Source organism: Salmo salar, chromosome 10 (assembly GCF_965601325.2).
Source record: "Salmo salar chromosome 10, fSalSal1, whole genome shotgun sequence".
Lineage (NCBI taxonomy): Eukaryota > Metazoa > Chordata > Actinopteri > Salmoniformes > Salmonidae > Salmo > Salmo salar.
Window position 1 is genome coordinate 17,520,951 of NC_138300.1, and position 12,172 is coordinate 17,533,122.

General features: G+C 42.6%; 1 protein-coding gene across 2 annotated transcripts in view; it reads left to right on the forward strand.

Moving 5' to 3' along the window:
- LOC106613633 (3',5'-cyclic-AMP phosphodiesterase 4C) overlaps positions 1–12,172 on the forward strand; it is a 166,299-nt gene that overhangs the window by 38,896 nt on the left and 115,231 nt on the right. For both annotated transcript variants that reach the window (XM_045687395.2, XM_045687396.2), the window contains exon 6: positions 2,412–2,614. In XM_045687395.2, the coding sequence (XP_045543351.1) occupies positions 2,412–2,614 (203 nt within the window). The remainder of the gene's footprint in view (positions 1–2,411; positions 2,615–12,172) is intronic.

The following is a 12,172-nucleotide window of genomic DNA, read 5'->3' on the forward strand; positions in this document are numbered from 1 at the left end:
TTTAAGATTTCATAATATAGGAATGATTATTATCTTATGAAATAACACATAGACAATATGGATTAGTTTCGGGGTGCTATTTAAAAAAAAAAAGTATGTTCTTGTACGTTGTGGACAATTGTCTGACGTGTTGTATGTTCTGAAATGCAGGCAATACAAATTAATTATTTGAAATCCAACATTTTATCTTGATTGTGTGTTGGAAGAGGGTGGGATGGTAGGGCAGATGTCAGGGGCGTCGTAAAGAACAGACCAAGGCGCAGCGGGTATAGTGCTCATCTTCTTTTAATTTTAATGAGATAACACTTTTACAAAAAAATAACAAAACCGACAACCGACAGTTCCGTCAGGTACTTACACAAAACGGAAAACAACCACCCACAAAACCCAAAGGATAACAGGCTGCCTAAGTATGGCTTCCAATCAGAGACAACGAAAGACACCTGCCTCTGATTGGAAACCACACTCGGCCAAACCTGGAAAACGAACCTAGAAAATAAAAACTAGAACCAAAATCCCCTAGACCAAAAACCCCAAAACACCCAAAACAAACACCCCCTGCCACGCCCTGACCATACTACAATGACAAAAGACCCCTTTACTGGTCAGGACGTGGCAGCAGACAAAAATATAGTTTACGGAAGTTTACATACACTTAGGTTGGAGTCATTAAAACTTATTTTAGAGTTTTGCAGAGTTGCAAAGAAAAAGTAATATCTTAGACTGGCCAATAAAAATAAAAGATTAAGATGGGCAAAAGAACACAGACACTGGACAGAGGAACTCTGCCTAGAAGGCCAGCATCCCAGAGTCGCCTCTTCACTGTTGACGTTGAGACTGGTGTTTTGCGGGTACTATTTAATGAAGCTGCCAGTTGAGTACTTGTGAGGTGTCTGTTTCTCAAACTAGACACTAATGTACTTGTCCTCTTGCTCAGTTGTGCACCGGGGCCTCCCATTCCTCTTTCTAGTCTGGTTAGAGCCAGTTTGCGCTGTTCTGTGAAGGGAGTAGTACACAGCGTTGTACGAGATCTTCAGTTTCTTGGAAATTTCTCGCATGGAATAGCCTTCATTTCTCAGAAGAAGAATAGACTGACGAGTTTCAGAAGAAAATGCTTTGTTTTTAATTTCTATTCATTTTAATTGCAACAGATCTCAACTTCTCAAAGCAAGAATATATTGTATTAGACATATCTATGTATTTCCCATCCGTATGTTCCCATTTTGCAACCACAGGCTCAAAATAACACCAGGTAAAAATATATCCAGATGGTGCAATAGAAATGGAATAGTATATTCTGGCAGGCTACTTCACACCAGCCAATTTAACCCGTGCACTGTCTAGCACAGGAGGTTGGTGGCACCTTAATTGGGGAGGACGGGCTCCTAGTATTGGCTGGAACGGAATAAATGGAATTGTATCGAATTCATCAAACACATATTAAATATGAATTACTGCTTTAAAGCTGCAATATGTAACTTTTTGGACCACCCCCCCCCCCCCCCCCCCCCAAAAAAACAAAAAAACAAATGGGTACACCACAAACTCACACAGATGGCTTGACTTCACTTTAAAACCCTTCATTGATGGGAATCTAGATTAATACCAGGCTTAAGGCAGTTAAACATTCAGGCCTCAGGTGTTAACAACAAGGCAGGAATCAATACTCGTCCGCTCCCTGAATTCTCACTCCTTAGAACACAAGGAGACCAGTCAAGCATGGTTTGGGTTAGTGCACTCAATAATTAGGAAATGTACGTATTGAGCTGAGTCCACTTTGTCACTCTGGTAATTGTGTTTTTGGCATTGGGTGAAGATGTGTTCATGTGTGAGGCTTTTTGTGTTGAACTTGTGCCACACATTCGAAATGGTCTGACACATCACATCAACTCATTCTCTGAGCCTTGTTGTCCCACATGTATACACAGAGGCCTGTTACATTCACTGGTTCCAGTTGAGTTGATACATTTAACCCTTGCAGTTATTGCCCGGTTGTGAGAATCCATTGTTTGGTGCCTGAGTGTCGTCATGCTATTTGTCAGGACGCTGTACCTAGCTGCGGTGGATCTTACACTGAGAATTGTATTACTTTGTGGTCCAAAGAAATGACATTTTAGCTTTTCATAAGTTTTAGCTTCTCATAAATGCAACAACATTGTGATACCCTGGACAAGGTATTGCTTCTGTCTCAAGTTTTCCCGCCACATGTAGATGTTCATAGAGTTCTGAAATTCCCTTGATATTTTACTCAACAATAAAAAAAAATCTAAGTGATTGCTTTTCCTGAAACGTAGCTAAATAATATCCCTTGCGTACAGAAATGTCAAGAGAAATATGTCAAATCCTTTCTAAAATGATTATATAATTGATCAGAATACCTGTCCTCTGATAGTATTTTGTTTCCTCCACAGAGTCTGAGGGACTCTTTACCCACGGCCAACCTCAGCTATGCAGTGCGGCGGCGTTTCTCAGGGACAATACTGCTGCCCCCACTGTCTCGGCGCCACTCCACCCACACCCAAGACCACCGCAGGCTGCTGGACCTGGAGGCCCACTACAGGAATGCCCTTGCCAGCGTGGCTGCCAAGAGCCTGGAGACCATCAACAACTCCAAGTCAGTGGAGCAGCTTGTTACTCTTTCAACTATGTCTCTGTAATGCTCTGTTTCCATCTCTTTGTTTTTCGTTCTCTCTCATTTCATTAGAAACACTCACTCTGTCGAGAGCTGCCTCTCTTTATTTCTGACTCTGTCACTCGAGTACTCACAATCTCAGGGTTTGGTAGTTTACTTTCTAAATGTAATCCGTTAGTTACTAGTTACCTGTCCAGAATTGCAATCAGTAATGTAACTTTTTGATTATCAAACTCAGTATTGTAATTTCCTTACTTTCAGTTTCTTTTAGATTACTTTCCCCTTAAGAGTCATTAGAAGAAGACAAAAATTCATATTACCAATTGAATGACGTCTATTGCAGGATAAATCAATGTTAGAGTTTACTAGCCATAAATTGATGTTGCATTTTACTTTATGGGCTGGTTATGTAGGCTTCTTTTAACCAATTGCTTTCTACTACAGATAATAATATGAATTGTTATATATTTACATTAAAAGCAAAGTCTGTCAGATTTCCAGTCATTCCAATTAATTTAATACCCCTTGATCTTCAAGAATAGGATTTGGAAATATGGAAGTATAGATTAGACAGATGGTTCTACCTGGGCATAACCCCACAACTAAGGACCTATTAGCCTACTGTGTTGTTTATGATTTAGTTGTCCAGATGGGAAAGGGCAGTGTAATAGAGATTGCGTCACCTGTGGCTCTTGGATGATGGTGTTGATGTGAGCCATGACCAGCCTTTTAAAGCATCTCATGGCTACAGATGTGAGTGCTACGGGGCGATAGTCATTTAGACATTTTACCTTGGTGTACTGTTAATCCGTCGGAATGTTAACCTGTTTAAAGGTCTTACTCACATCGGCTACGGAGAGCGTGATCATACAGTCGTCCGGAACAGCTGTTGCTATCATGCATGGTTCAGTGTTTCTTGCCTTGAAGTGAGAATAGAAGACATTTAGCTCATCTGGTAGGCTCACATCACTTGGAAGCTCGCGGCTTTCCGTTTGTAATCCATGGTAGTTTGCAAGCCCTAACACATCCGACAAACATCAGAGCCGGTGAAGTAGGATTTGATCTTAGTCCTGTTGACGCTTTTCCTGTTTGATGGTAGATTTCTTATACGCGTACGGATGAGTGTCCTGCTCCTTGAAAGCGGCAGCTCTAGCTCAGTTCGGATGTTGCTTGTAATCCCTAGCTTCTGGTTGGGATATGTATGTACGATCACTGTGGGGACGAGGTTGTCGATGCACTTATTAATGAAGTCGGTGACTGATGTGGTAAACGCCTCAATGCCATCGGATGAATCCCGGAACATATTTCAGTCTGTACTAGCTTAACATACGCTTCATCAGACCACTTCTGTATTGAATGGGTCACTGGTACTTCCTGTTTGAGTTTTTGCTTGGAATCATGAGGGTAGAGTTATAGTCAGATCTGCCAAATGAAGGGCGAGGGAGAGCTTTGTATGCGTTTCTGTGTGTGGAGTAAAAGTTGCACAGGTGACATGATGGTAGAAATTTGGTAAAATGGATTTCAGTTTCCCTGCATTAAAATCACTGGCCACTAGGAGCACCGCCTATGGATGAGCATTTTCTGGTTTGCTTATGGCCCTATACAGCTCGTTGAGTGTGGTCTAAGTGCCAGCATCAGTTTGTGGTGGTAAATAGACAGATATGAAAAATATAGATGAAAACTCCTCTTGGTAAACACTGTGTACGGCGACCGAAGTCAGCGTGCATGCGCACGGCCCGCCACAAGGAGTCGCTAGAAGGCGATGAGACAAGGACATCCCAGCCGGCCAAACCTTCCCCCTAACCCGGATGACACTGGGCCAATTGTGCGCCGCCACATGGGTCTCCCGGTCGCGGCCGCCTGCGACACAGCCCGGGATCAAACCTGTGTCTGTAGTGACACCTCTAGCATGGCAATGCAGTGCCTTAGACCGCTATGTCACTCAGGAGGCCCATGCGGTATTTTAACACAGGTGAGCAGAGCCTCGAGAGTTCCTTAATATCAGAGATTGCACACCAGCTGTTGTTAACAAAGAGACACACACCTCCCCACTTGAGATTACCCGACACTGCCGTTGCATAGAAAAAACAGTTAGATGTTCAGTATATTATCCATGTCCTTGTTCAGCCACGACTCTGAGAAACGTAGGGTATTACAGTTCTTCAGGTACCGTTGATAGGATAGTCTCGAATGGAGCTCGTTCAGTTTGTTCTGCAGTGATTGTTCTCCAATGATACATTCACCAATAGAATGGAGGGTAGAGGCGGTTTATGTACTCACCAATGTATTTTCGTCAGGATGCCCGTGATCGGCCTCTCTTACTCCACCTTTTTCTTTTTCCGAGTCTCGGGGATTAGGGCCTGGTCCGGGCTGAGCAGTATGTCCTGTGCCTCCGACTCGTTGAAGCAAAAACCTTCATCCAAATCGAGGTGAGTGGTCGCTGTTCTGATGTCCAGACGCTCTTTTCAGTCATAGGAAACGATGGCGGAAACATTATCTACCATACGAAGTTAAGATCAGCGCAAAAAAAACACTTAATGGCTGCTATCCATTGCAGCGCCATTTTTCATGTTCTCGTGGAATGGCATGCTTTGAGTACTACCGAAAAGTGCTATTTGCATGTGAAAAATGTATGCCATGTGCTGTTGGTGACACTTTGATATCTCGATCATTTGCAGCTGTTTCAAGGGCAAATCCACAGTTGAAACAACAACAAAGCGAAAACCCGTCTCTGTTTTGGTAAAAAAAACTGCGGGATGTTTCTGGACAAATGTATCTAAGGTAATAGACAGAGCTATGGATGCAAGGACTGACCATCCATGATATCAAAATGATTGTTTTAACCATGTTCTGAGGCTATATACGGTTTGTTTACATTTACAATGTTTATTAACATTGGAGAAAAACAATCTTATATTTTGGATTCTCATGTGGTGTGACAGTTGAATTAGTGAGGCATTGTTAAGTTCACTTCAACCATTATTGGGTTAAAATACACATATACATTTGTGAACAGCCATCCTCAACAACCACAATCCGTAAGGCACAAATAGCTAAATGAGAGAGAAGCAGTGTGATTCACATCATTGCACTATGTAGATATCAACAATAAGTGATATCCGTATCACCCTTAGGCTACACCACCGCTGGTGTCCTTACCTCCAGGCATTTATTCAAGTTGGATAATCTTTGGATGCCGACAGCTGTTGCACCATTGGAAGACATAGCTTGGACTGTAGCCTAAAAATGCCTATTCCTGCTTTTTTCCTGTGATCTATCAAACACGTACTGTGTCATCGTAATGGTCTCCGACTTGTCAGACTCGCTCCGTTACTCCCCCCGAACCCGCACAATCTCTCGTTTCTCTCCCTCTATGTGCTCAACAAGCCATGAGCGGTCCGCAGTGTGATTCATTGAGAAGGCGACTGTGTGATATTTAAGTCTGCTGCAAGAGTTTGAATTTTCTCCACACTTTCTTTCAAAGCAGTCAAATTAGTTGGGATGGAAACTGCACCTGTGACATTTGGTTTTCAAATCAAGCTAATCTAGCCAAGGCTGAGGGAAGCGGAGACTGACTAACTTTTGTGGATATGTGTGCGTGTGCTTGGACGTACAGGTAACTTCCAAAATAAAGGAAACCCCAATACAAAGTGTCTTAATAGGGCATTGGGCCACCACAAGCCGCCGTAACAGCTTCAGTGCACCTTGGCATAGATTCTACAAGTGTCTGGTATTCTATTGGAAGTCTATCTATGCGACACCATTCTTCCACAAGAAATTCCATAATTTGGTGTTTTGTTGATGGAGGTGGAAATCACTGTCTCAGGCGCCACTCCAGAATCTCCCATAAGTGTTCCGTTGGGTTGAGATCTAGTGACTGAGACACACACATAAACACACACCTTTTAAACCCCCTATGCTCCTTTGAGACCCCTCTATCAAAGTCACTGAGATCTTCTTCTAGCCATGGTAGCCAAAATAATGGGCAACTGGGCATTTTAAACATGAACCTAAGCATGATGTTAATTGCTTAATTAACTCAGGAACCACACCTGTGTTGAGGTATCTGCTTTAAATATACTTTGTATCCCTAATTTACTAAATTGTGTTTATTTTGGCAGTTATCTGTATGTCTGTGTTTGTCCCAGTGTTTATGCACTCACTCACACAGCGTCTTCCAATCACAGCTCCCTGCCCCTATTTATCTTTGTGGCCCAGATTCAGCTCAGTCAATAATATGAAGGTGGAATCTCTCTAAGCCCAGAGGGGGTTAAGAAAAGCCTTCTGTCTGACGGCTGCTTCCCGCCTCTCCCTCTCCCAGCCTCAGGTCAACGGAGGTCACCTGCTTTATTGTGTCTGTGTTTGTTTATCCACAAATTTCGTTATGGCCCGGCGGTACATGTATCCTCTCTGAGCTGACGCCTCTACCGTCTGCTTCTCGGCATCGCAGGCCTCACGGAGGCCAGATGACAGGAAAGGAGGCAGGATTCTGTATGACGGGGCTTTTGTTGTTGGTTGTTGCTGTGTTACAGGTATTAATGATTCTCCTTTCTCCTTATGAATTGACGGGTAATTACTGGAATGGCCCTGAAGAGGCAAGTGGGAGAAAGGTCAGAGAAGATATGGGGAGGGGGAGAGTCTTGCCTGGTTCTCTCGCTCTCTCTATGTCTGTTTGTCATGTCTTTCTCTCCATTTTTCTCCCTTTTTTCTTTCTTCCTCTCTGCCCTCTCGTTTTTCTCTCATTTTTTAGTTGTCTCATGTCTTTCCCTCTCTTCATATGGCTTGCGCTTTCTCTCCTATTCCAATAAGAGCCCATCATGTTTGCAAAGCCGGGAAAAGGGCACAGTGACATGCTCAGATCTAGAGAGAAAATGAATGGCCGAGTCCTCGGTAATTCATTTGAAAACTTTGTGCAATTATGCAGGGCTTTTTGGTACAGACTGTATTCGAAGGTCTATTACTGTCAAATAAAAATGACTGGATGTCATGGCTATGTGGAGTGTATGGAGAGTGTTATTGCCTTTTTAATGTTGAGCATCACAGGGTATATAAGTCTGTAGAGGGCTATATCAACTCTGAGTCATAGTTTATCAATACTAGAATACCATCTTATTCATAGCAGTGACCATAAACTGATAATGAGATGAAGAAACGATGTTATGTCACAGTCCAATGGTTGTATCATGGTGAAGGAAATGAAAGAGAACAAACTGGAACTGCAAGTGCAATTAATTGTATTCTATCTATCTTGTAGGGAAATGAAAGTTCAATAAAAACGCTTCCTTTTTTATTGAAATCATTTACCAGCCTTATAAAGAAACACATTTAAAGAGGAATGAACTGACTTTCTTAAACTTTCCTTGCCAACCTTGACTGACTGCATATCTTTTGTAGTTTGTTTTTAACTGAACAAAATACGGAGATTTTTTTTTTTAACATAATCCCTTCAATTGTATCACAGAAAACTGGGGGCAATTTTCACTTTAATGATTTGAATCCCAGAAGAAGCTAACTTGAAAGTGTCCAAAGTTGATAACATAACAAATCAATGTTTTATTTCACAGAAGGATTAGTCATTTACAGAATTCCTAGTCAATGTCGCTCACTCGGTGATGTAATGTGATGAATACCTCGCGTCAGTCGTGCTCGCTCAGTCCCAACAGTTGGCTGAACTGCTTCATAACGCGCGCAGATGGGAGCCCAACAACACAAGCAGTGGAGTGAGTTCACCTATCGAATAATGCTACTCTCACTCCGACGTCCTTCCGTTTGAAGAGTTTTCTGAAATGGGCAAAACAAGTAGTTTTCTTTTACTCCTTGTTATACGCACATGTAGGCTACATTGCGAGAGCTAGGATTGCAAAAACATTTTTTGCCAACCGATGACTCTCCATAGATTGAAAGGCAGCGATAGAAAAGAGTATCAAATGAATAGTTTGGTATAATATTTGAAGAGTTAATATTATTTGTTTGTGGCTTTTATATCCACTGGGGTTATGTCGATATTGACGCAAAAGAACTTTCCTATCTGACGTTCCCTCGTTTCAGCACCTCGGCTCGTGGACAGCGCAATGTGCCACCGCCTGTAGGCACATTGAAGTTTCATACGAAGAGGTAGCCTACTGATGTTGGAGGGAACAACCGAAAAGATGGAGTGCACAGGTCTAAGTAGAGAAAGTGCTGGTTCCGCCAAGGCACCCAAACACTTGTGGCGACAACCAAGAACTCACATCCGAATCAAGCAGCGTTTTCACTCCGACACAGAGCATTACCTGACTCGCAACAGAACTATGGAGAAGGACCGCCCTGGGCTGAAAAAGCCACGAATGTCGTGGCCATCCGCATTGAAACGGTAATTGTAATGCGTCATTATTAATGGTGTTTTAAATAGCCTTACTAACCTCCTGATCTCTTTTTGCAAATGCCTTATTGTCACTTCCAAAGTTCATAATAAATGAGAGGGATAAAAGTGCTCAATTGAATGGCGGTGTCTCAGCAAGCAACTCCACTTAATTAGAATGTCAATATCCTCCCCACACTCTCCATTTTGTGTGAAGTAAAGTCAGTCAGGATGCACTGATTTAGCTCTTAACACAGAAAGGTATTGAGCTCATGCTGATTTGAAGTGTGTGCATAATTCCAGAAAAAAAAGGAACTACCTCTTTGCCCAGACTGGGCTCATTGGAAAAACGTTTGGTATTTTACGTAAATCCTTGCACCTCCAATAAGTGTAATATGTTAGTTTGGTATGGTTACCAAAGACAGGTTATTGAAGGCAGAAATGATTGAAGGGAGGTTGGTCAGTGGAGGATGGGTGGGTGTCAGTGGAGGCTGGTGGGAGGAGCTATAGGAGGCTGGGCTCATTGTAATGGCTGGAATGGAATAAATGGAACGGTATCAAACAGATCAAACATATGGAAACCGCATGTTTGACTCCATTGCATTGATTCCATTCGAGCCATTACAATGAGCCCGTCCTCCTATAGCTCTTCCCACCAGCCTCCACTGGTGGGCGTGTACCCAATGCCCCGGGGTTCTGGTCTAGAAGCACACTTTCCACTGTGCTCAGAGGACACTTTCTGTATTGTAGTTTAGTCGAGCCTAAAAATACAATTCCCATAGACTGCCCCATAGAGAAGTCTCAATTTTAAATAAAAATTAAAATACACTTTTTTTCATCACTTTTGTGGCAAAAAAATATTCATTTACTTATTCAAGTAATTGTCTTTGATTCTGATTTGTTTTCCGTCACTCACAGAGGAAAATATGGACATTTTATATTCATCCAATGTCTGTCATGTTTCTGACGTGATGATGTCGTTGTTGCTCGCACTGCTTCAGTGTGCACTGAGTGCTAGTGCGCAGGCGTTATTGGCTCTGTAAAGCAGATGGCAACCAGCATGACACGGCGTATGCGAACGTGAGTAGATTACATTACAAGCAACAGTCTGCCATCTTGGAAGCGTCTCCAGTTCCTATGTACCTCAGTGCTTATACTTCAACAGTCTAGAAATCCAAAGGTTGTGTGTTCTAGTCGCATCTGGGCCAACTGTAGCATTTTAGCTAACCCTTAACCTAACCCTTTTTCTAACCTTAACCCAATTCACCTAACCTTTTACATAAATTCTCCAAACCTTTGGTGTTAGTTCTCCTAACCACCAACGTAAATTCAAATTTTCCCTGTAATTATCTTTTGTTGTTATGATGCAACAAAAGAGACTTTTATTTTTTCATTACTTAATTTTATACGCAGACACGCACACAAACACACACTGGGTTGCTGAGCATGAAAGACAGTGTGGCTAGGGGTAGTTTGTGCTAGAAGAGCGTTGGCCTACTAAAGTGAGAGGATATTGCAAAGGGACCTTCCTCCTCTCTGTGGTCTATGAGGTCATCTCAGTCTGCAGTCTAAGTTTGATCCTGGGGGACATGTTTCTTGTTGTTTGGTTGCTTTTCATTAACTGTCTGTAGATATTGGACTAACCAGCGTGAGAGGGTGTTGTGTTGTGGCTGAATCCCTTTCTTCTTTAAGCCATATGTAGGCAAACATTACATGGTCACTTTAAGATAAGATCAGACAATCATTGACATCATCATCCATCATCATCATCATCATCATCATCAATTTACATCAGATTGAAGTGATACCTTCAACCCATTCAGTTGTGATCTTTGTGACCCTGGCTTTTTAGGCTGGAAACATTTTGTACTGGGGTCAGTGATGGTTCATGACTGGGGCCTACCATTATAGCATCGCAGTGTTTCACGTCACATTTCACCTCAGTTATCCACTCTGGAGGCCCACCGCCATGAAAGCTGCCTACTGACTGCCGCTGACTGTTTGGCATTGAGGATAGTATGGCATTGAAATCACTGCAGGCTTCAGGTAGGAGTAGAGACGTGACTCACTCCCTGCATTCTGCCTCCCCAGCGCCTCGTATTTATGTATGAATGAATGCAGCTCTCCTCTATTGTCCCATGACATTTTTATCCCACACCGATGACTCAGTTCACATGGACAAGGTAGAGAGAGATGAACGGACTGCTCTGTGGCTGAGGTGTGAGGGATGCTCCTGACTTTGCTGATGAAAACTGTGTTGTTTTTATGGTTCTGATTAGATAAGGCCCTAAGAACAGCATTTGTTTGAGGATTGAGTTGTGTTGACAAAATGGCGCAAATCCTCAAATGTTCCTGAATGTAGCCTACTTCTTGCTGTCTACCCAAGCCGCTTGCCGGTGTCTCCATGCCGTTCACGTGTTGGCCGTGAGGAAACAGAGCCTTTAATAAAGGTCTGTGTTAGTGCTGCTGAGCTGCGCCAGGCCGGCTGCCTGTGGGCAACCCCAGACGCTGTCTCTCTGTCAGTGCCCCCCAGCCGGGCTGTATGAGGTCATGCTTCTGGGAAGAGTGACCCATATGTGGTCAGTGCTGCTGCCGTTTTACTCAGACGCTCTGTTTGCTTTTAAAGCACTTTTAACACTGAGACAGTGGAAGGATTAGCCATTCCATGGATGATGTTGCCATGGCACCCATCTGTTTTCGAGTGATAATGGCTAAAGGTCTGTGTTGGAAAGGGGTTATCAAGCCCCAGTTTTAAATCTACTGGTTTATGATAAAACTAGCCAATGTTAACATTGAGCATAGAAATGGTTTCAGTGTGCAGGATTTGTGTTATATTTGAGAATTTATAAAAGCTTATGGGTGCTATGTTCTAATAGGGTTACCTGCAAATGCCAGCCATTGCATTACTGATTTGGATGTCCTGGTACATAGGGCTGGGAATTGCCAGTCACCTCACGATATGTATTTTGATTCTCATGATTCTATATATATTGCGATTCGACACTGCGATTTTATTGTGATTTGATGTTCCCGAACATATTGCTCACTATACTGTATGTCTGCTACAGAGAGAACATGAGAAAATGAGTTTTGATCAGTCAGGGAAATAAGTGCTGAAAACATGTTGGCTCACTATTTACAAAGAAGATGGAGAACAAGCTATAGGATGAAAAATACTGCTGTTAAGGAGTTTATTTATT